This window comes from Eleutherodactylus coqui, chromosome 12 (genome assembly GCF_035609145.1).
Source record: "Eleutherodactylus coqui strain aEleCoq1 chromosome 12, aEleCoq1.hap1, whole genome shotgun sequence".
In the NCBI taxonomy this organism is placed as follows: Eukaryota; Metazoa; Chordata; class Amphibia; order Anura; family Eleutherodactylidae; genus Eleutherodactylus; species Eleutherodactylus coqui.
In genome coordinates this window covers 69,959,742-69,985,409 of record NC_089848.1, presented here as the reverse complement: position 1 = coordinate 69,985,409, position 25,668 = coordinate 69,959,742, and the positions used below count along the sequence as shown (strand labels likewise).

Below are 25,668 nucleotides of genomic sequence, written 5' to 3'. Positions count from 1 at the left end.
ATTGAATAATCGAGTTGGGACCCTTGAACTTTTCCTATATATGACATAATCCATGCTCGTGCCAAATTTCAAGTTTCTATGACATTGGGAAATGTGAAAATTAGATTCCGTACGTAAAATTTGGACGCTAATTCTTTGGCGCTTAGAATTGAATAATTGGGTTGGGACCTATTAACTTTTCCTATTTATGACATAATTAATGCTCGTGCCAAATTTCCTGTTTCTATGACATTGAGAAGCGAGAAAATTAATTCCGTACGTAAAATTCGGACGCTAATTCTTTTGTGCTTAGAATTGAATAATTGAGTTGGGACCCATTAGCTTTTCCTATTTATGACATAATCAATGCTCGTGCCAAATTTCATGTTTCTACGACCTCGGGAAGTGAGAGAATTAGTGGCAATCATGGAAATCGGACGATCTACGTGGGGGGCGTAACTGTCGACGACGCACGCGCGCGCGCCATTTATCGTAGCATAAATGTACTATGCCTATAATCTTCCCAGGAGTGTACTCAACAACTTCCCAAAGTTTCATGGCGATCGGATGAATGGTGTAGTAGCGCATAAAGGACAAACAGACAGACAGACAGACACGCAGACAGACATACATTCAATTTTATATATATAGATGTTTCTTGAGCAAGGAATACATCAGCGTGTAGATTGAGGGCCTCACCATAGCCAACTGCTTTTAAATGGACTGTTCAAGCCCTTAACATTTAATGAAGAAATAGTAATAGGCGTGATGTCTAAACAAACAAAAAAGGCTGCGCTGACAGAGAGTGGTGGACGCATAGTATAAAGAAAGACCTCTCATTAATATAACAAAAACAAAAGTAACAGGAGAACAAATTAAAAAACTCAAAAGCAATATAATAGTGTTCACCTAGAGCCCACTGTATTGAAGGGTAATAATAATTTGGGGGTATTAACATATCCAAACATCATGAATAGCTTCATAATGCAAATAAAGTATAAAAGAAAGAAAAGAATGGAAAGGTACAAAAAGATAAAAGTATCATTAAAGTACTTATCACTTCGGTATGACAAGCATTCTTGCCAGCAGAGGGCCATTCTTGCGTAATCCGAGGTGGAGGCCTACTTATGGAAGGAGGTGCAGCTTGATCAACAGGAATGTCCCACTTCCACAGGAAGGATAGTCCATCTGTCACAGAAGCTGCTACATAGGACCCACCATTTCTTGAGATGACAAGCTTAGTAGGGGAGCCACATTTATATTTAATGTTGGCACCACATTAAATGTGTAGACTGTCAGGACAAATCCCATTGTCATTACTTCATGTTGTAAAGTATCGTGGGTATTTTGCAAAAGCAAATTGTTAATATTACTGCTGTAACTTGTTTGATGAGAAATCTTTCGCGTAAGCGCCATTCCTCATAATGTACATCAGTTTTGAGCACCATCTTACAGTTGGAATTTAAAGCTAAAACTTTACCCTAACATTAATATTAGCAGATGTAACAAATTGGGAAGGTGTCTTGTTGTATAGCTGCTACTTTATTTTTTGCCATATCTCTATGGGCCACCCTATTGTGGAGGTCAAAATTGATTCAATCAAGTATCAGGAAATCCTTTGAAAAAATATTTTGCCTTCTGTGAGGAAGCTGAAGCATGGGCATCATTGGACTTTACAACAGGACAATGATCCCAAGCATACCTCAAAGTTCACCAAGGCTTGGTTTTATAAGTCCTGGAAGACTCTAGAAGGGCCAATACAGTCACTAGACTGGAAACCCATAGAAAATCTTTGGTGGAACTTAAAAAAGGCAGTTGCGGCATGCAAACACAAGAATATTATTGAAATGGAGGCCATTCCCCATGAAGAATGAGCTAAGATTCCTCAGGAACGCTGTCAGAAGCCGGTGTCTTGCTATGAATCACGTATGCAGCAGGTCATAACAGCAAAAAGTACTCTAGTAAAGTACTGCAGTAAAACTGGCATTGAGTGTTGAATTTGGAGACACCACTTGCTCTATTAGTGTGTTGAGCTATTCAAATGGTTCTTGCTTTTGCAAACTTTTGACTGTCTGGAAATTTGACTAATTGACCTAATTTGCAGTTGGGGTTGAATAATTCTGATTGCAGTTGTACATATGTCACTAAAAATTACCGACAACAGATACTGTCAGTACAGATTAAGTTATTATTTTTAACCACCAGGGTGTCATCAGTTTGACAACTCTACTGTATGTAGTATTAAAGGTTTTCACCTACATAGGTTACATGCTATATACTATAAGACATGAAAATGGATTGCTTGACATCATATCAATAGGCAGGGGTTCTGCATATTGGAGTTTTGTCTTGCTCGACTTTTCTTTTCCAACTGATACAGAAGTATACAGTAATAATCAAAGTGAAACTTGGCTCCAGTTTGTATGGTTGAGTCCAAGCCAATGACTATGTCGCTCTCGCTCGTGCCATTTTATGTAGAACAAGCTCAATTTCTATTGAAAATGTGATAAAAGCAGATCCATTTCTCTGCATCTGATGACAGTGCTGGATGACAGCAACTGGATGGCTCATTCAAGCCTATGTGGCTCTTAAATAGGAACCTCTGAATTGAATGAAAGAAGCAAAATCCTTCAGAAAAGTGAAGTGAATAAAATGATTGTACTTCCTAGATCCTCACTAGAAGATACACATTAAAATGCGCTTTCTATTGTCCCATCAAATCAGTCTAAGAGCTGAAAGGTGATAAAATACAGTGAGGTGAAGTGGTAATCGTGTTGCAAAAATACTGCTACATGCCTCCCGATACGATGGTAATTCTTCACACATCTCCTTCCCTGGAGAGATGCTCGTTGGAAATGGTTTGTCTACAAAAGGTGTACTTTGTGTTGAGTGTTCCTTGGCAACTCTAAATGACTGCATTACACTGACCTTTTGCTCTTCTGCATCAGCAATGGTCTTTTCCTGGCTCACTTTCTCTGTCTGAAGCCCTATTTTAGCTATTAAAGCTTCAGAATCTTGGTTTCTCTGCTTCAATTCCGCCTCTTGTGAAGCGAGTTTGGCTTTTAGGTCTTCTACCTGCAGGAAAAAAAGAAAATATTTTTAGATTTTCCTAACATCCAGCTGATGTCTCTATTGCAGCTTTAGAATTTATTTTTCTCCTTATAGATGTAACAGTCTTGAAAAGACACAAAACTGACTAAAATAATATCCTCCTTATATCATCTCATTTACTGTCCAGATCTGCACTTACTTGGCAATTTGAACTACTGATTGAGCAGCAGAGTATGGAGACTTCAGATTATGCTCCCAGGTAAATATATATTCTTCCTTCATAAGGAAGAAAGCTGCCTCTAAAGTGTCATTAGAATGACTACCATTATTAGTAAACTTCAAACTTCAGAAAAAGTCTTCTTATACTATTAAAGGGGTTGACTAGGATAACAAAAAAACATGTCTGCTTTGTACTGAACACAGCGCCACCCTTGTCCACAGGGTTGTGTGTGGTATTGCAGCGCAGCTCCATTGAAGTGTTTTTCTAACTTTGGACAACCCCATTAATGAAGGTCACGTTCACATCAGTATTGGAGGTTTCAGTTTTCCTACTTCATTACGGGAGACGGAAAATGGAATTCCCTGGCCGAATGGATCTGTCTTATGCTGACACCCAATTGATTATAATAGGGTCTGTTTGATTTCCAACATGCTGTCCATTTTCTCAGATTAAATAGCGTGATGTAAATGAGAACTCAGATGCTGGATTAGCCTAAATTGCATTGCCTCAAGATTGCCTCTGCATACAGGCTGAACAGTGCAGGGGTTAAGAGGCAGTCTTGGTGTACACCTTTCCCGATTCTGAATCATTCTGTATTTCTGTTGGAAGTCCTGATGGTAGCCTCCTGGGTCACATATAGTGACTGTATGAGTTGCTGCAGATGTCTCATGACTCCCATTTTTCTTAGGGGTGGCCACAGCTTGTCATGTTCAATGCAATCAAAGGCTTGGCTGTAACTGATAAAGCATATTTACACCTCATTGTGGTATTTCTGGGCCTTTTCCATGGTCCATTGCAGATTTGCAATTTAGTCTCTTGGAGTTCCTGGTCCACTATCACCATTATAGTGACCATCAATCATTAGTGAGGGGAGCAGGAGTAGATCATGAGTATAAATGAACTCAAAAACAAAGAATATAATAGACTTATAGTTATAACTGACTATTAACCAAATTGCTAAATATTTTGGTTAAGCATAATAGCTAATATGGGGCAGAATATTTCACGGCAGACCTTCTTTAAAAGCTTACTATGTGAATATAGTAAAATTATCGTAAGAATATAAACGTCATTTTTATCAACACTCATGAAATGTAAGGCCGGTCTCCTATGCGTGGATTTGAATTGCGGATTCTGTGATCGCCACCCGCGTATATGATAGCAAATAATATGTGGACAGTAAAAAGCATTGACTTTTAAACTTTTGCTCACACTTGCAGGTGAGAATTGTGGATTCCTCAAGTGGAAGAAAAATTGCAGCATGATCTATTTTACTGCGGATTCCGCGTGTATGGGATCCATTGATTTCTATGGATGTGTTCAATCCGCAGTGCATGCGCAATTAACATTGCGCATGGGCGCGAATTCGTACACACATTGCTAGGCGACCAGATACAAATGGAATAAAGAAAGCAGGAATTTGTGGGTAGACAATGCAGGACTGAGTCTGGGGAGCAACACACCATCCAGACTGCTCTCTGCAACCTCTGCTTGTTGTTCTAGGATCTTTCTCCCTCCACAAGAATAAGGCCTCATGTCCACTAGCCAAATGGATTTAACAAATCCGCGCAGGTGTCCCGCACGCGTGATCCACGTCCATAGGGATGCATTGGACACCCGCAGGTAATTAAATACCTGCGGATGTCATTTTTCCCTGGCGTGCGGATCGCACATGCGGGAAAACACCCGCAGCATGCTCCATTTTGTGCAGGTCTCCCGCGGCTTACATTGAAGCCTATGTGAGCCGTCCGGTCCCATGGCACACCCGCAGCTGTATTTCTGCTGTGCCGTGGGAGAGTAGGAGTTCAAAAAAAGAAAAAGATGTGCCCGGCGCATGCGCGCAGCACGCTACCGGGGTGCCGAGCATATTCCCCGGGCCGAAGAAAGAAGATCTGGCTGCGACAAAGGGCAGATCTGCAGCGACCGGACAGGTAAGTAAATCTTATTTTCAGGCCTTATGTCCGCGGGGAAGGAGGGACCCGCTGCGGGATTCTGCATGGAGATTTTGCATGGGGCCACATCTCCCAGTGGACATGAGGCCTAAGTGCTTTTGTTTTCTTTTAAGTGGTTTATACAGGGGTTTGGGCAACTTTCTGATGTCATTCCCTGCTTGCGATCTTTCTTCTGTGCGGACGATACGCAGTACATCCGCACGGAAAACAGACTGCATATGCGACTGTATGTAATTCACGTCCGTGATTATTCACAGGTCTTCCCCTGTGGATATCCGCACGCAGAATCCAAACCCTCTCGTGTGAGCACAGCCTCAGTGGCTGGGTACACACAGCATATTCACTCATAATAATAATGAAGAAAGACGAGAAACTTTTCCATTAAGTGCAGCTGACTGGCCTCTGTGTGCGTTATACTTCTTCTGCTATTGGTAAACCATTCCTGTAACCATCTATTTTTCCTGTTAATACAAGCTCATCATGTAACAACACTGCATGAGGATTGTAGATTAGCTACATAAATATAAAAGGGACGTAACTGGTTAATATTAGTACAGCAATGAGTAGTTACCTGTGACGCTGTGGTTTTCAGCTTTTGCAAACCATTCTCTAAATGTTCCATTTTCTGAGCTAACTCTTTTCTTTTTCGGTCTAGAAGATTCTTGTATAAGTTTATTTGTTCCAGAAAACTCTTTGGCGTAGTATAATTATACCGTTTCTCATTTTGATAGTATTTAGCACTGGTCTCATTGACACTTGCGTGGACATATGCCATAAATTGACTGATGGACTCCTTCACATTTGGCTGTAAGAAAAACACAAAATGAATTAATAGAACGTTAAACAATCACCATTGTCCTTCAGACGATAATAATGCAATATGGAATTACACAGGCTCGATAATACAATGATGCCGTTACGTTTTTTGAAAAAGATAGGCTGGTGGCAAAGTTGCAAGAATGGAGCCATATCAAGTGACAGAAGTCTTGTGAATAAACTGTTCTCTTATCTTTACTGTTACATTTATAAAGACCCCTGTTAGCTTATTAAATCAGGCTGCTTTCCCCATAGAAGTGAATAGAAAAGTGTCGCACTTGCATGACCCTCTTCATTGAAGTCAATGGGAGATACTGAAAGAGTGAAGCAAGCATGGTGATCCTGCTATTTATTTATTTTTTGCTCTGCTCCGTTAGTGAGCACTATGATCAATGATTAAGGCCAAAGGCACACGAGCAGAAATTTCATGGTGGGATTTCCCGCAGAACTTCCGCCCGTGCCCGCTGCCATAGGATTGCATTACATAATGCAATCCTATGCAGACAGCTGCGATGTGACCGCGTGAAAACTCACGTGGCAAACAACTCGCAGCATATCCTATTTCTGTGTGAGCCTCGCAGAGGCTCTCACAGAAATGTCACTAGTGATGCTCTGGTCCGCGCATGTGAAGCTGTGCAACAGCCAACGCAGAGCGAGATGCCGGGAGGAGGTGAGCACCAGGTCACTGCAGGGGCACGGCTTGTATCCCGCTGCGAGAATTCTTGCAGCGGGATCCGACCCGGCCGTCTGCAGGAGGCCTAAGGCTTAAATGAATAGTTTATGTTGCAAATAAAGTCTGACATTATCTGAAACATCTCGTGTCTCTTTAGTGGCTCAGGCTGCTGCTATTTCCTTCCCTCATGCTTTACACTGCAGCTCCATGTACTCAGACTGACCACTGTATGTAAGCACAAGCTCACCAGGAAATCAGTAAATTGTTTGTCCTATAGATAGAAAAACTACTGAATGGAAATAACTAAACTACAAGTGAGAAAAAGAAGGCTATCGAGTAATTGTCAAAAACAGGGCTTTTTATGATGAAGTGAACAACTGAAACTATCCAGTTATTGTTCAGTGTAAATGCATGCCTATAGAACAATATACAATCGCTACTTCACCACTGGTTTCATACCCGTTTCAACCAGCAGGGACAGGTTAACCTTTAGGACTCAGTCAGATGAGTAAATTTTTCACGCACGTATGGGCGCATTTAAAAAACGGATCTATTAGAATCAATGCTTTCCAATGAAAGCGGTCACATGTCCGTTTTTTAGAAGCATTTTGAATTCACACCTGCAAAAGATACAATGTGAGTGCAAATGTACCCGGTCACACGATTTGTTTCTCCATGCGATGTGCAAATATTTTCCAGTGCCTATACTACGTGAAAAGTTTGCTTGTCTGACTGAACCCTTAATGTGGAACACCACACTCCCTGCTTACTAAATGCCCTTTTACACTGCAAGATACACTTTAAGGGTTAACCAGCCTCTGCTAAATCAACTATGGGAAATCGCCACATACTGTACACTCTAAGCAAGCTGTGCCATGGCCATAGGGGCTTGTGGTCATAACTGAGCCACTACATTTCAGAGCACAAAGTCACGTAGTAGCACAATAAATAGCTGTGAATATTGATGATACATAAAAAGGCAGGTTGGATGAAATGAGTGCAAGAATGGTCAGTCATATGATTACCCAAAGGTTATGTATGTATTCCACATATTATGAGACATGTAATATCAGGAAAAATAGAAAGCTATCTTCCAGCGCTACTAACAGAAAAAGTTAAAAACAAAGTTTATTCAGATCATGTTCAAATAATAAGTGTAGATCTTGGGCTTTACACACTGTGAACCAGACAAGCGGTTCTTACTGAGGGTGCGTTCACACAAGTGTGTTTTTGTGCGTACATACGTACGCACAAAAACACGCTTCTATTTGCAACAATGCATTCCCTATGGTGTGTTCACATATCCGTACTTTGCAGGTGCGTGCCTGTAAAGATAGGACATGTGTGCACCATAGGGAAAGCACTAGAGATGAGTGAGCATACTCGCTAAGGACAATTACTCGATCGAGCATTGTCCTTAGCGAGTACCTGCCTGCTCGGAAGAAAAGGTTAGTCTGCCAGCGCAGGTGAGAGGTGAGTTGCGGCAGTGAGCAGGAAGGGGGGGCGGGGCGGAGAGAGAGATCTCCCCTCCGTTCCTCCTCACTCTCCCCCGCCGCCGGCAGCCGAACCTTTGCTCCCGAGCGGGCAGGTACTCGCTAAGGGCAATGCTCGTTCGAGTAATTGCCCTTAGCGAGTATGCTCGCTCATCTCTAGAAAGCACGCATTGTTTTCAATGGAGCCGTGGCTGCTGCCGGCGGCTCCATTGAAAACAATGGTCTGCCGGCTCCCTGCATTCTTTTTCAGGGAAGGGCTTTACATATAAGATCTTCCCTGAAAAAGAAAAATTTTAGTTTAAAAAAAAAAAAAAAAAATGCAGGCATTCTCTTAAATGGAGCCGCTGCTGCTGCCGCTGGCTCCATTGAAGACAATGGTCTGCTGGCACCACTAAATTGTTTTTCAGGAAAGGGCTTTACATATAAGCCCTTCCCTAAAAAACAAAAATTTTAGTATTAAAAAAAAAATTTACTTACCTGTCCGCCGCTGCTGTGTCCCCCGCAGGGATGAAGAACACATCTGCAGCATGCGGCAGATGTTTCCTTCATCCCCACTAGTTAAAAAAATTCCCTGCTGGTACATCTGCCACATCTGTGGCAGATGCAGCAAAGGGAATTCTTCAATTCTCTACTGCAGCTTTCACACATGTCATCTGCGTTAGACGATTCTGCTGCCGGAAATTGATTTCAGGGAAGGGCTTTACATATAAGCCCTTCCATGAAAATCAAGTAAAAGTGGTTTAAAAAACAAAAAAAATAGATACTCACCTCCCTTCAGCTGCTGGGGCTCAGCTGTGTCTTCTCCTGCTGTCCCCTGCACTGTGGTGCTGATCTATCAGCAGCTGGGGATTTAAAATCCCCGCCTGCTGAAAGAGCTGAGTGTGATTGGCTGAGGTGCTCAGCCAATCACAGGCAGCTCTCTCTGAATGAATGACAGGCGAGAGCTGCCTGTGATTGGCTGAGCACTTCAGACAATCACATTCAGCTCTTTCAGCAGCTGATAGATCAGCACCACAGTGCAGGGGACAGCAGGAGAAGACTAGGCTGTGCCCCAGCAGCTGAAGGGAGGTAAGTATCTATTTTTTTGTTTTTTAAATCACTTTTACTTGATTTTCAGGGAAGGGCTTATATTCAAAGCCCTTCCCTGAAATCAATTGCCGGCAGCAGAATCCTCTACCGCAGCTGACATGTGTGACAGCTGCTGTAGAGAATTAAAGAATTCCTCTGCTGCATCTGCCACAGATGTGTCAGATGTAGTAGCAGGGAATTCTTTTAACTAGCGGGAATGAAGGAAACATCTGCCGCATGCAGATGTATTCTTCATCCCCGCGGGGGACACAGCAGCGGCCGACAGGTAAGTAATTTTTTTTTTTAACACTACTTTTAATTGGCATTTCAGGGAAGGGCTTATGAATCCCTTCCCTGAAAAGCCATTGACAGCTGCCGGGGCTCAGCGGCGACTTCTGGAACTGTCCCCGTCTCTGTAGCGCTGCTGAGCTATCAGCAGCCGGGGATTTTAAATCCCCGGTTGCTGATAGCTCAGAACTACAGAGCCGGGAACAGCGCCAGAAGTCGACACTGAGCCCCGGCAGGTGAGTATTTTTTTTTTTACTATTTTAAAAGGCTTTTCGGAGAAGGGCTTATGAAGCCCTTCCCTGCAAAGCCACTGACAGCTGCCTGGGCTCAGAGGCGACTTCTGCCGCTGTCCTCGGCTCTGTAGCGCTGCTGAGCTATCAGCAGCCGGGGATTTTAAATCGCCGGCTGCTGATAGCTCAGAACTACAGAGCCGGGAACAGTGCCAGAAGTCTCAGATGAGCCCCAGCAGCTGAAGGGAGGTGAGTATTGTTTTTTTGAATACACTTTTTTAAATGGCTTTTCAGGGAAGGGCTTATGAAGCCCTTCCCTGAAAAGCCATTGACAGGATGCCAGCAGCAGGATTCGCTACCGCAGCTGTCATGTGTGACAGCTGCGGTTGAGAATTGAAGAATTCCCATTCCCTTTGCTGCATCTGCCACAGATGTGGCAGATGTAGCAGCAGGGAATTCTTTTAACTAATGGGGTGAAGGAAACATCTGCCGCGTGCGGCAGATGTGTTCTTCATGCCCGTGGGGGTCACGTCAGCGGCGGAGAGGTAAGTTTAAAAATTTTTGTTTTTGTTTTGCACTAACATGTTTCTGTTTCAGGGATGGACTTATATGTAAAGCCCTTCCCCAAAAAGAATGCAGGGGGCCGGCAGAGCATTCTTTTCAATGGAGCCGGCAGCAGCCGTGGCTCCATTGACAACAAGCACGCAGCTGTGTTCACGCGTGTTTTTGCTCGTACCTAGGTGCGCACGTATGTACGCACCTAAGTACGCACAAAAACATGCTCGTGTGAACGCACAGGAAAGCACTGAATGCTAGCTCTATTATTGGCCCTCCACACAGGTTGCATTGTATTTAATTGCCTCTGAACTAAAGAAAAGTCAAAAGGAATTACCAAAACAACTATTTGATTCTAAGAATGTTGTGGGTGTTTACAGGGTCACTAGGAGGAGCCTTTGTTTTATCAGTTCTTCACCCTGCACTGTTATGTGAATGGTCCGTGCATGTAACACCGGGGCAAATAATGTCTTTGCTGGTTTGTAATTGCTTGCATACCTTACAATATCTGTATGTACAGAACGCAATAAACTGATCCCCGCAGAGCATGATGGCGGCACACAGTTCTGCACGGCCGGATAGGACTCCATGAACCGTCTTACAGGCTCTTATTTCCGCAGTATGCATTTTACCTTCAGTGCCTTACAAATGACTCTACTCCTGTGAACCTACAACCTTATCAATGTAACAATAATTTATGGGGTTATTAACAAGATTAACCCTCTATAATTAATCAGAGAACTCCTGGAAATCAATTAATAAGAATTAAATAAGGTACACCTAGCTCAGCGTAAGTTACACATAATTTACCAAATCGCTGTCAATAATTGCTCCGACTTCAGATGTATTAGCGAATAGTATTGCGATGCTTAATGATATCGCTGAATGATTAAATATTTTTAAATGATTAAGCGAGGGAAGCATTTTAATTGCCTGGTTTCCAGATTAATATTTCCTATTAGAAAAACTAGGATATTATTGATATTTAATCTCCGTGTATTCTACCCGTCTGCCTCTAAGTAGACTTCAATTATTTATCTAAGATGGCAGAACCCAACTACCAGTTTATATACTGTTAGAATAGACTTTGTAAAACATTTAGTCAATAATGTGTTCATGTTGTAAGTTACCTACTGAACTTCAGTGGTTTTTACATTACAATATATAGAAACCCGGTAATGTCCGAAAAGTATTTTGGACATTGGTACAGAACAGAACTCAAAAAATAAGGGATGAATGAAATCTGTCCGGGTTTATCCCCCTCTCCCTACTGAGAGCATGCCCAGCCGAATACATTGGGAGGAAGAGTTGATTGCCTGGAACTGCATTTTAAAGGCAGCCGTACACCTTAAATATCTTTCAGCCAAACACAAATTCAGCTGAGAATGCACAAACAAGTTTACGGTCAGCTACAATTCTAGTATACAAAAGTTGCAAAGTTTTGCGCAAGTCCCACTTGTACCAAAATTTGCGACCTTTTGAATTTTAACACCGCTCTTGCTACTTTTATTTTAAGTAGGCAGGTTTTGGAGGGGGTTGACGACTGTAGCCTGTCAAATTCAGTATAATGTATGCCAAAAACTGACGTGAATTATAGTACAATTAATCTGCCATAGTGTAGGTTTGATCTGCCATACATGTCAGCAGGTAGTGCACGGCTGGCACAGGATGCACCAAAATTAATAAAAGGCCTCTTTGAACAATCACAGTGTAGCAATGTTATCCAGTCATCCCGTTATTCAAGTATTGAAGTAACATAGAGCGTATGTGTGTGTGGGGGGATGAGAACTTTTGCACCGGGCCCATGGACCTCTAGCTAAGGCCTCAGGGTGACTTCACAAGAGAGTGTGCGCACATGGGTACGTACATATGTGCACACTCCTGTACGCGCAAAAACACGCTTGTATGCAGGTCCGTGCATTGGCTTCAATATAAGCTCTTCCCTGAAAAACAAGCATTTTAGTGTAAAAAAAATTAAATAAATAAAAATATATTTACCTGTCCGGCGCTGCCATGTCACCCGCGGGGATAAAGAACACATCTGCCACATGAGGCAGATGTTTTCTTCATCCCCGCGGGGAAAAGGAATTCCCTGCTGCACCTGCCACATCTGTGACAGATGCGGCAAAGGAATTCTAAATCCCTGCGGGGATGAAGAACACATTTGCTGCATGAGGCAGATGTTTTCTCCATCCCCGCAGAGAATAAAGAATTTCCTGCTGCACCTGTCACAGATGTGACAGATGCGGCAAAGGAATTCTAAATCCCTGCGGGGAATAAAGAATTTCCTAACACAGCTGTCACAGTAATTGTTTTTCAGGGAAGGGCTTTGGGTATAAGCACTTCCCTGAAAAACAAGGCAAATAAGTGTAAGAAATAAAAAAACAAAAAAACCATACTCCCCTTCCTTCAGCTGCCAGGGCTCAACCGGGTCCTCTCTGCGCTGTCCCCAGCTCTTCAATGCAGTTTTTTGAGTGCTCAGCCAATCAGAAGCAGCTGTCTGTGATTGGCTGAGCACCTCAGCCAATCAGAAGCAGTTTTTTCAGCAGGCTCAAAGAACTGCTTTGAAGAGCCGGGGACAGCACAGAGAGGACCTGGCTGAGCCCTGGCAGCTGAAGGAAGGTGAGTATTTTTTTTATTTTTAACACTACTTTGTATTATTTTTCAGGGAAGGGCTTATATTTAAAGTCCATGCAGTATAACAGAAATGAAATGCTGCACCACGCAGGGTGCTTTTTCCCCTCAGGCTGTCAGGCACTGACTCCCTGGAGCTGCAGTCTTTTATGCTCCAGTAATGGGGTCAGTGCCTACAGCTGAGCTTCCTGAGGACTAGGGTGAAGTTGCGGAGTGGACCACCATCCTGTTCAGACTAAGAGCCTGGGAGGGAGATATACTCCATCCACAACTTCGCCCTTTAACTGCCTACACAGTGCATACATGAGGTATTTTAATACTATCTCTCTGCTGTTTCATTAAAATATACATTCTTAATTTTTTTATACCGTGTACCATAACAAAGCTAAGAAGTTGCAAAAAGTTGTTTTTTTTATTAACTTCAGAGACATTTAATTGGGAAATTAAACTTTGTGTATATAATGTTATATACAGCAGTAATACCTAAACCTGGATAACTATCCTGTCCATAGAGTACAGAAGGAAATGATAAGATTTATCTCTAAAGACCACAGAAGTTGGAAAAGCTCTTGCGGAAAAGATGGAAATGGCCCCAGATAAGTTGTCAAGAAGCTGTAAAATAACTACTGTTGTAATGTAAAGCTTAACAAAGTGGCACAGCATGGGAGACATGTCAAGTCATGGAGCAGCTGGTTGTAATTCATGCTGCTTTTGTACAAAACACTAATCGTTGTAGAACGGGATTCTTTGATGATTGGCCTCCTTTGCATTTGCAATTTGTCACTTTCTCTTATGATAAGGTCAGCAGTGACAGCACTTCCTGACTTTAACAGCTGTGGCGTGTGAAACGGACATTGTGCAAATACTAATTGCAGTAATTTCATTAGCATAAATTATTTACTCTGCCAATCCATTTTATATACTATGTTATTTTTCTATATCAGCCGTTTTTCTAATATACGATAATACACAGGAAAATGCGGATGAAAACCTCAAAGTAATGGTTTCAACTCTTAAAATAGCATAAAAATACAGTAGAAATCAATGAAAAATATCTGTCAAAAATGTAAAATTATCCTAATTATTATTAAACTATATTCCTAGGACCTCACAGGAGGTGAATACCGATATAGTGTATTCATTCAAGCCTTCAAATGATATTCAAAGACATTTATTGGGTTCTAAGTCCTACTGTAGGTTGTCTATAAATTAGTACTATCTGAGTACAGTTAAAGGCGTTGTCTGGTTATCGGATAACATCCCCCAACAAGAGTTGTCCTTCCCCCTCCGTTGCTGCCCGATCCAGTAATGAAGCCCTGCCATGGTCCCAGTGTTTGTTGTGCCAGATGATGTCCCTAGAAGTGAGTTGTGCACTGTAGCCAATCAGAGGCTGCAGCATCGCTGTTCTGAGCTCCTGGCATCATGGCGTCCAGGATGTGAGTTCAGATGCCAGGAGAGCGGGCGGTGACAGTTCTTTTTGTTATTCTAACACGGTTACAGCTATTACAGGGCACAGGTTACAGGGGAATGTTGTCTAGCAAATGGACAACCCCATTACGCCGTTAAGGACCGCCTGCTTTTTTATTTTCGTATTTTCTCCTTTTCAAAAAAATTCTAACTCTTTTATCCATCGGCAGAGCTGTCTGAGCGCTTGTTATTTGCGGGATGAGTTGAATATTTTGATTACACTATTTTTTTTAATAAAGGTTTTATTTTTATTTTTCAATAAAAACAATCACAATCAACAACGGGCTCCAAGGAAAAGTGGAGGCAAAGTATTTCCTATTGGTATTGCTTGTTGGAGTCACAACATTACAATAAAAAAAAAACACATAAAACTTAACATAACATAAGCACAGCAGCCTACTTCATCCCCGAAATTCCCAAACCCCTAGTCTCGCATCCGGACAGCAGAAGCAGGGACCTTAAACCAGTCCGTCTAGACTCTATCGAATTTCTATCGATATTTATGGGACTAAGGAAGGTCTCTCACAAATGGATTTCAATTGCGGAATCCATGATCACCGACCGCGCTGACAGCAAAGCACAGGCGTGTAGTTTTGATTTTTCCTTCACACTCAGATATGAATTGCGTATTCCACAAGCGGAAGAAAAACCGCAGCATGCTCCATTTTGCCGTGGAATCCACGTGGACTGCTTCTATTGAAATCAATGGAGGCATCTGACCCTCAGCCTATATGCAATTACGGTGCAGGAAATACAAACGAAAAACCCTGTATTGCGCATGACCACCTGCAAGCCTAGGCGGCCATACGCAATACAGGTTAGTGTCGTACGCAGGGTCACTGGCCGGGCCCACAGCCGGAATCGGCTGCGGGCTTCCCGCATGCGGAATACGATTCGGTCCTGTGAGCCTGATTTTATAAAGCATTTTATAGCATGGAACATAGGAATTAACAAGCTTCAGCCAAAGATTTGGGGGATAAAATTCTGGGAAACCCCAGATGTGTATGCAGGAAAGCCAGGACCCCAGACCAAAAGGGGCCTAACTTGCTACACAGCCACATCATATGAATAAGAGAACCTTGTTCAGTTTGACAACGACAACACAAATCCTTATCTGCCTACTTAAACGCTTTCAATCGCACGGGAGTATAATATAATCTATAGAGATATTTGTAATTGAATTAATGTGTCCCTTGCGCTAACTACCCTGGGGAAATAGATGTCGGCTGCCTCCACCCAATCTGCCTCTGTTAACTACAGTATACTTTGGGTCCATTTATAATATGCATTCACTAAGGGTCAAACTGCCATGGATTGCAGAAGCGAATTGATGTTCATGAGGGGTTTAGCCAAGTCTGGGGTATGAGAAAGACTCTCCAACTCTGACATATTCAATGAAATAAGTAGGGACCCAAATTTTGCCTGCACAGTATGGCGAAGCTGCAGGAACCCAATAAAACCCTGTATTAGGAATTTGAAAGAGGTCTCGAAAATAAGCAAAAGTGAGACATCCAGAGGGTTCATGGAAAATCTATTCCAGGTACTTAGCACCAAAGGATTCCCAATATCTACCACTATCAAACAGAGTGAGGTGAGGGAACTCTAAATTACACCATTAGGCCTCAATCAGACGAGCATGTTTTGTGCACACCTATAGGCGCACAAAACAATGTGCTGCTGTCATGCACTGATAACGTGTGAAACATTGCCCATTCACTGGATCTGCTGCGCTCGGAGATGCACAGCTGCTTCAGGAGGAGAGAGAAGAAGCCCTGCAGGGCTTCGGGATTTCCCCGAAACAGGGAGAGTGAGTGGAGCTATAGGGGGTTTTCCCATAGCATGGAGTAATGGAGCGGGGCGAAGGGTTTAATCCTCCATTGCTCTGCTCTCTGTCCCCCCATAGGTCCACTCACTCTCCCTGTTCTGGGGAGATCCCCCATGGCTCAGCTAAATCTCCCTGCTATGGGGAAATCCCAAGGAATATCCCCATAGCGGAGATTGAGTGGGCAGGGCTATAAGAATTCTCACAGAAAATCCCTATAGCAAACCATAGCAATCTGTTTAGCCTCGCCCCTCCTCCCGGAAAAAGCCCTATGACCCCGCCCCCTATCTCTCCCTGCAATAGGGAAATGCCCAGCAGGGAGGCAGGAGGAATACCCCACTGCTTACAGTGGGACATTTAAAAGGTGCTTCTGGCCAGAAGCACCTTTTAAATCTCCTGCTGTAAGCAGTGGGGGAGCTATTCTGTGCCCAGGAGTTTCCCTTAACTCCTGCTCCCATGGGAGTCAATGGAAACTCCTGCCCATCAAGCATGTTCTATCTTTCTTAGATGCGCAACGTTTTGCGTTCCTAATTCCGTGCATATGAATGCTTCTATAGGAACCCATTGGTTCCTTGAGAAGCGTTCATTTTGCATGCGCAAAAAGCATACTTGTTTGACCGAGGCCTAATACAGCTTTAATAGAAAGGGAGCTATTATTATTTGCCAACTTGACAAGTGTAACCCTCCATGCACCTGTACAGCTAATAACGAGGCATATTTAGGCGATTTATAGAGAAACAAAGTGTTGGCAAGCACAACCGCACAGCACAACATAGAGAGAAGTGGCAGCGTTATTATCATGTATGTCTAGCCACCGGTATCCAAGAGAGAATCCCGCAGCATACCAGGCAATACGCCAACAGCGCAGAGGTATTCAGCAATGTATGCCAAGCCACTGAAGGGACTATGGACCTCCAGTCCCCAAGTCAGACATCAACAAAGAAGAAGTGGCAGCATCCGTTGAGGGTTTTAAAATAAAATCAGCAACTTTATTACTCCATATTCAAAGCGGTACAGGCAACGGTTCAACTACAGTTAGTCTTTGTCAAGGCTTGACAAACACTAACTGTAGTCTAAACGTTGCCTGACAAGCTAGTGGTACTAATTAATGTACCATGTAATGTACTGAAAAAGTTTCTAAGTCAAGTGAAATGGTAAAAAAATGCAATTTCACCATCTTTGGGTGAGTCTTATTTTCACAGTCGACATACGGTGATAAAAATTACATGATAACTTTATTCTGTGGGTCAGTACAATTACAACGATACCAAAATTACATTGCTGTACTACTTTAAAAAAAAAAACAACTACCGTATATTCCAGCGTATAAGACGACCTTTTAACCCCGAAAAATCTGCTTTTCAGTCAGGGATTGTCTTAAACGCCGGGTATACAAAAAAAAAAAGTGTAAAAGAGAAAAAGCAGTACTCACCTCCCCCGGCGTTCTGCGGCGCTGCTGCAGGCTGTCACTCCCTTCTCGTCCCCGACAGAGCATTGCTTTCTGGATGCAGGTCTTAAAATCCCTGCCTCAAGAAAGCTAATGCTGTGATTGGCTAACTCACGTGGCGTCAGCCAATCACAGCCATTCAATGACATCATTGAATGGCTGTGATTGGCTAACTCACGCGGTGTCATCCAATCACAGCCATTCAACATTGACAGCATTTTACCAAGCCACACCACAGGCATAGCTTGGTAGGCAATCAGCCATGGCAGCACTGGGGACCTTCATAAGGACCTCGGCTGCCATGGTTACTGAATGGCACCTTAAGATCACATTGAATGAGGGGGGCTGTTTGGGACCACTGAACTTTGATTGGGGGATTCAAATGCTGCTGTCAGAAGTGGCAGGGGCATTTCAAGGATTAACGGCCACGATTAGAAATCACGCTGATCGTGACTATTGCTGGCGGATGTCAGCTGTAAGAAATAACCAGCGATGGCAGCCGCATTGCATGAAGCGGGATCGGCTCTTGATCCCCTTCCATACAAAAACCTGAATGCACAAGACGTAACTGTGCGCCCTGCGTCATTAAGGGGTTAAAGAAGACTTGCATACTCTCTTGACATGTCTGTTTTAGTAAATACTAGCATCATCTTAAAAATAATAATTCTGGAGCCTATTTTCATATATAGAGATATATAATAGGCACACACGAATATCTACACAGTATGACAGTAAGACTACGTCAACACTCTGACAGCTACTGTATCTACATACACAGATTAAAACTTTAAACTGTTGGAACTGTTCATATTGATAGACTTGGAGATGTATTTTTACAATTGCAGTGCTAAACTAAACCCTACCTTATAATGCTTCATTGTGGATTTAATTATCATACAGCAAGTTCCAGAAAACCATACATTCAATGAATTATAGTAATCTTGATAACAATCGAAAATAGCAGCTATTTCACATATCATCCTAACTGTGTTTTAAGTTGCAGGTGCTTGGCAAATAAATTCTGTGTCGCGCTACATAAAACCTGAAACCGTTACATCTTACAAATGAGTTTTTAACCGATTAAAACAAAAAGTTTAAGGATTACAGTCATATAATAAAAAGTTTACATTTAATGCCGTAAATAGAAATGCAATGAAAATAAGAGGTAATGTAGTTGGACACAAATGTTCATTTTTTGGCTTATTAGATTTCTGTACATAAAATCATAGATTATCATAAACTTTATTTCCATAATGTTTTAAACTATGGACAATGGTTCATATCTAACATAAAAAATCCTACAGGTTTTTCCGTGCACCACACTTTGACCCCTTAGCGTGACCTATGGTGGATGATTTTGCTGTCATTAGATTTGTGACATCCTCACCACCGCCGTAAAATCATAAAACTTGAGTTTAATACATTGAGTGATCGGTCAGGCCAGGTCAAAGTTCCTATGTTAGGTCTAGTGGCTCCTGTGTTTCAGCCAACAGTGCCGCTAGGGAGAGTCAGGGCTCCTTCACACTGGTGAGGGCGATATCTGGCCGTGAATCACAGCCCAATATCGCCCTCGCAATCCATGTGGAAACCCTTGAAAGCGAGTTTTCACATGGAAACAGCCTCGCATCCTTGCGGGGCTGAAGGAATCCCCCGACGCATCTGTCACAGCCGCGGCAGGGGATCGCGATGTTCTCCTATTGAAAAAAATGGGCGATTTCGCAAAAAGAAAGGACATGCTGTGATTTATTTTCCCTGCACACAAAATACTGATGAAAAATACACCCGTGTGAATAAGCCCTCAATTTCTCTCTGTCCTTGACCCATTATTTTCCTATTCTCTTAGGGCGGATTCAGACAAATGTGTATTTCTCCCTTTATGCGGCCATGATAATCACGGCCGCAAAACGGGACACAACGAAACCACAGATTTTTAACAGGATTTCAATAGTTTTGTTTTCAGTATCGGGATTCTCGCCCGTTAATTGTATGGGAGAGAAAAGACAGGACTTGTCCTATCTTCCCCGCATGAAGTGAATACACCGTGCGGGGAAGATTGGGCGGCACCTATCTTCCCGCGGTTATTTTCAAACTCCTGTACTCTGGCGCAGAGTTTGAAAATCCGGCGAAGGGGAAGAAATTCCCCTTATTCAGGCGCAGTTATGCTCCGTACTGCCGAGCATAGTTGTGCCCACGCTCGTCGGAATAAGCCCTTGGGCTGTTATTTTGGACCTAGCATTCAGCTTACTTTTTGGTGCCTCTCTGCAGATTGCAGAGATTACCATAGGAATGTGATGATAACACTCTCTTTTGGCCCCTGCTCACCTCTGCATTAAATTGCATCTTTGTCTTTTTCTTTTTGATCTTCATATCTCTACTTTACAATTTACAATATTTTTCAGTCTGTGATCCATCTACATGTCCAAATACATACATTTCAAAAGAATGGGGTTCATATTGCTGCGAGATGTGTGTGTCTCACAATGCACAAATCTCATGCGATTTTTCTCAGCTGTACGAAAGTGGCCTGATACCTTGATTTTATATATTTTTGTATACTATTTTGACTGAATCCTTTCCCTGTTGCATTGTCTATAGCTTGAGAAAATGTGTTATCTGTTGTCTCATACAGGACTGCACAGAATTATCACGATGCGCAATCCATACAGCAGCAGTGTACATAGTTTCTTGTGGAAAGGTGCTATTGATTTACAGTTTTTTCTCTCTAAGGCCTTAGTCAGACGGGCGTTTTTTCGCGCGATTTGCGGATCGCATGACGGATGCGCATCCGCAAATCGCGTGACCGGTGCGCGCAAGTCGCCCGCAAATCGCCCGAAAATCTGCTCCTAGCCGCGTTTCATTAGAAACGGGCCGGAGCTGTCCAGCGCATTGCATTCAATGGAGACGGCAATAGAGCCCGCTCCATTTAAAGCAATGCGCTGCGGGCGAGCCCGGGATGAATTGTCGGGAAGGGCTTAAATATATAAGCCCTTCCCTGCAATGCATCCTAAAATGTGTAAAAATAAAAAATATATATATACTTACCTGCTCCCGGCAGCCGGAGTTCCGCGCGGCCGTCCTGCTGTGGGTGTGAAGGGGGTGTGAGTCAGACCTGCCCCCTGATTGGCTCAGCGCTGAGCCAATCAGAGGCATGTCTCACTCACACCCATTCATGAATTCATGAATGGATGTGAGTCAGACCTGCCCCTGATTGGCTCAGCGCTGAGAGGCAGCAGTCACTCACCCATTCATGAATTCATGAATGGGTGTGTGAGTGAAACCTGCCTCTGATTGGTCAGGGCTGTGACCAATCAGAGGCAGATCATTCAGCAGGCGGGGATTTTAAAGCCCCGCCGGCTGATAGTGCCGAGAAGCAATTCAGGAGAACTGACAGCAGCCGCGGCTGGACTCCGGCTGCAGCGGAAAGGTGAGTATACAATTTTTTTTTATTTTAACACATTTTAGGATGAATTGCAGGGAAGGGCTTATATATTTAAGCCCTTCCCGACAATTAACCCCGCGCACGCTGGCAGCCCATTGCTTTCAATGGAGCGGCTGTATTTTTTGTTTGCGATCTGCGATTTTTTGTTCTATAATTTATCGGACGAGCGCATAAAAAGCGCTCATGTGTCCGATACCATTGCAAAGCAATGGTTTTATAAAATCGCCGGACGCATGCGCATGCGCAAATCGCGGCTAAAAACGCCCGTCTGACTAAGGCCTAAGAGTGACTACCCACTAGTGTTTTTTTTCCGCTGCGAATTTGCTGCGTTTTTTTTTTCCAATTGTTAATGGGTCTTTCTAATGTTAAAAACGCGACGCAACTTACGTTTTTGGTGCGTTGCGTTTTTAACATTAGAATGTCCCATTGACAATTGGAAAAAAAACGCTAGTGGGTAGTCACCCTTAGGGCGGATTCAGACGAGCGTGGTTTTGTCGCCTTATACAGCCGCTGTAATCACAGCCATATAATGGGACAAAACCAAACCACTGATCTCTGGGATTTCAGTGGTTTCATTTTCACCACCTCTTTTCCTGGGCGTAATTTGTATGACCAGGAAAAAATAGGACCTGCCCTATTTTCCCCGCGCGCAGTTAAACTACATGCAGGGAAGATCGGCCGGCACCTATCTTCAATTGGTAATTTTCAAACTTCTGTACTCTGGAGTTTAACCTGCCAGTGAAGAGATTCCTCTTATTCAAGCGCAACTACGCTCCTTGCCGCCGAGTGTAGTTGTGCCTAAGGCAATCGGGATGGGATAGGCCCTAAGGCCGACTTCACATAGACGTATTTGCACAAGCATTGCACAGTGAATAGAACCCATTTAATTCAATAGGTTCATTCACACGCACGCATTTTGCACATTTGCACACACAATGCACAGTGAATAGAACCCATTGAATTCAATGGGTTTATTCACACGCACTAACTTTCGGCCACTTTGCAACAAAGTTCCTCATAGACGTCAATGGGGGTGTGCAAATGCGCGCGGCATACGCAAGGATATGTGTGATACACTGCGTAATTTTGCGCTTATGCAACGTGCAACAAGCGGGTAGAGGCCTGCACTCTATGAGCAGTTTCTAAGGGGTGGCTGAGGAGGCGTGTCACGGTGGCCATGAGTGCAGCACGCTCTAAATAATCTTGCACACAGATGAAGGTAGACAACAGGATATGGACGACTACTGGACTTAGGTGAACATGATGCCAGTACCTGACTTAAAAGGTCTTTGTAAAGAAATAAGACTAAGGCTGTCTGCAGACGGCCAGGTCAGATCCCGCTGCGAGAATTTTCGCAGCGGGATCCCACCCGTGCCCCTCCAGTGACCAGTGCAATTCAGCAATTGCTTTACAGTGAAATGACTATGATAATTTAACTATTTGGTTCCCTATTCTGGCCCTGTCTTCTTATTAAATTAATTCCAGCATCCCTACCTTTTGCTAAATGAGCTTATAGTTGGGACAGTTGCTCTTAACTTGTAGGAAGTACTTTTATACTGTAGTGCCACACTTCAGGTCACTACACTTACGCCTATGTGAAGCCAGCCTAAGGCTGTGGATTTTTCCCTATAGGATCCACATGTGTGATACTTGCGTGAATGAACAGTGATCTCGCGCAGGCGCAGTTTGGAGGAATACACGCTCGGAAGTAACAGGACTCATCTCCATATGGACAGATTGTAATGGCTACTCTGATTATGCGTATGTGCAACATTCAGGTGTCTTCCAGCTTAATGCTCCCTTTTGATTGGTATGTACACACTTACGTGGGTGTGTTTTTTACTGGTGACTGTGTATTATTGGTGGTGGGTGGGTATATATATATATATATGACTAGGTTGATCCCTGTATGCTTAAAAAAGACTGACACTAATAGTCAAAACGTCGCAAGATATACATTGACTATGTGTTGACAAATACAGAATGCTTAATTTGAAGATGGGGATGTGAGTATTAATCCTAGATGTAAGTGCAGCGGATTTGCTGCTCCTACTCTATGAATTTATTGGGATGTCACGTGTGTGATACTGTAATCCGCTGCAGATTTTCAATGCACAAATCCACATCGAAGACTTAATATGGGTCCGATACATTTAGTGCCAATAATGAAATTGTACAAGATTTTCCAAAGGTATTTTGTAATGTTTTTCAGTATTTACCTGGTGGGATCTGATCCCATTTATAACACCAAACATTAGGCTGCCGTACATGCTGCAGCTCTGTGGAAGACAGGCTACTCTTTGGATATACATTTTTGAAACATATTTTTATATACACCTAAGGCCTCCTGCACACAGGCGTATTTGCATTGCGGAGTCCGCGGCGAGTTTCCGCCTCCGGACTCCACAGCAAATACAGAAAACGCCATTCAATCCCCACTCGCGGAAATCAATTGCGATTTTCCACTCGCGGAAAATAAATCGCAGCATGCTGCGATCTTGCGCGGGTTACGCACGGCCGGCTTCCATTGACGTCATTGGAAGCCGGCCATCCCGGGGGACTTCCGCAATGAGCACTGCGGAAGTATCGCGGGATCCGCATCACTCCAGAGCGCCAGTGGCTACTGTGCATGCGCGAGGGAGTGCCAGACGGCACATCTGCAGTGCTGTGCAGAGCTGCCGTACAGGTATGCAGGGGTCACCGCCTGGGCACCGGGACGAACTCCGTTGCGGGAATCCCGCATGTGGGGTCAGTCCCGTCCGTGTGCAGGAGGCCTAACTCAGCTTTATATTCCAAGCAGCTGTGCTTTGTTCATATATCGCTTATTGTTATGGGTAGATGAAAGGAAAGGAGTCTTAAAAGGTCCCCAGTGACTAGCAGCTAAAACTCTTTGGAGTTACAGCATGTTCTGTTAACAGTTGACTGTTTCAAAGCTCGTTCATGAAGCAAGAAAGCAAAACAAAGCTCTTAGTAACATGTTTTTTTCAGGTATAATGTGATCTCACAATTGCTGCCTGTCTGACTCACAAATGTGATTTTGTCAGCACATTGAGAAGGCTCACTTGTCAGTGTTTGCCTCACATCAGATATGACACTTTGATAAGAATTATAAAGTCTTTCCTTTCAATAGAAGTATCATCAGAACATGAGGTTATTGTAAACCACTTTAGAATTTCTTCACCATAGAAGAAAAATCCTGAAATATTCCAGTTTTCACACTGACCAATAAATCAACACACAATAAGCTGATATTTCCTGTTTTCTGCAGCTCACCTGCCAACTTTGATGTTCAGATAGGGATAGAGTGAGCAGAGAGTAAGGCTGCTTCACATCCGCTTCACACGGGGCGGATTTGCCGCGGAAATTCCGTGCGGAATTTTGCCACGGCAAATCCGCATGCGGCCGCTAATCCCGGGATTAGCCAGCCATGTGGACAAGATTTCTTAGAAATCTCGTCCACACGGGACGGCAAATCCGCTGCGGCTAAGTCGGCAGAAGCCGCTGCTGTGGCGCGGATTTGCCGGCTGCAGCATGTTCTTTTTTTTTTTTCCACTGCAGCCGCGCTTTCCTCTATGGGAGCGCCGGCAGCAGCGGAAGAGTGAGCGGCCGGGCCGCTTTAAAGCCGTCGCGGGTTTTGCAGCGGCGATTCTCCCGGCGGAAATCTCGTGTTTTTTCGCTGCGGCCAAACCGCGAGATTTCCGCCCAGAATCCGCCCTGTGAGAACCCAGCCTAAAAGATTTAATGGCAACTCTGTTTAAAAAACACTACACCTGTTACATACACATAAAATTCTGTATGCATCTCCTCTACTACTTCCTGGTCTCTTGGTGATCAGCCTGTACTTTATCTCTTCTTGGAGATGGCATTAGTTTACTGATATTTCTGTATTTACTCATTCTTTTCGGCAGCCAATAACAAAGGACCGAATTCAGTGTTGGAAATTGTGGCGCTTTGCTGGGTTTATGTTCGAGAGTCTAATTTTTGACCTGACAACCCTGGTCACCTCATTTTCAGATACCTGGTCTTGCACAATGGCTCATGATTTCTAGTGAGAAAGGTAGGGAAAACAAGGGGCACTAACTGGTGTAGTAGTTCAAAGATTATTCAATGAAACGTCACATAAGAAATGCTCTCAGCTGAAATGGCTGTGCTGAGAATGAGCAGAAGCACATTAAATAACTCTGAGATTGAAGGTATTAACCTACTAAAATATAAGCCCTTTCCCAAAAAATCATCCCTATCTGTTAAAAAAAAATGTAACGCACCTAGAAGCGCTGTCCGTTTCTTCTCTCTGTCCCCGGCAGTGTTCATCTGTATTCTGGTGGCCGGGAATTGAAAAATCCCCGCCTCCAGAAAGAGCTGCCTCTGATTGGCTGAGCGCTGTGACCAATCAGAGGCAGTGCTCAGACATTCATTGAATGAAAATGAAGCTAAAATATTTATTGCACTTGTCCCTGATAGACCCTTCTGGTGCTGTGCATGAGGCCTACGTTGCAGAAGAAATAAGCTAAAGTAAGATGAAAATAATCTGCAC

At 43.4% G+C, this 25,668-nt stretch overlaps 1 protein-coding gene across 1 annotated transcript in view; it reads right to left on the bottom strand.

Moving 5' to 3' along the window:
• DNAH11 (dynein axonemal heavy chain 11) overlaps positions 1–25,668 on the bottom strand; it is a 270,457-nt gene that overhangs the window by 68,619 nt on the left and 176,170 nt on the right. Inside the window, exons 58-59 of the mRNA XM_066584695.1 lie at positions 5,774–6,007; positions 2,908–3,054 (exon numbers count right to left, since the gene is read on the bottom strand). Of these exons, the coding sequence (XP_066440792.1) occupies positions 2,908–3,054; positions 5,774–6,007 (381 nt within the window). The remainder of the gene's footprint in view (positions 1–2,907; positions 3,055–5,773; positions 6,008–25,668) is intronic.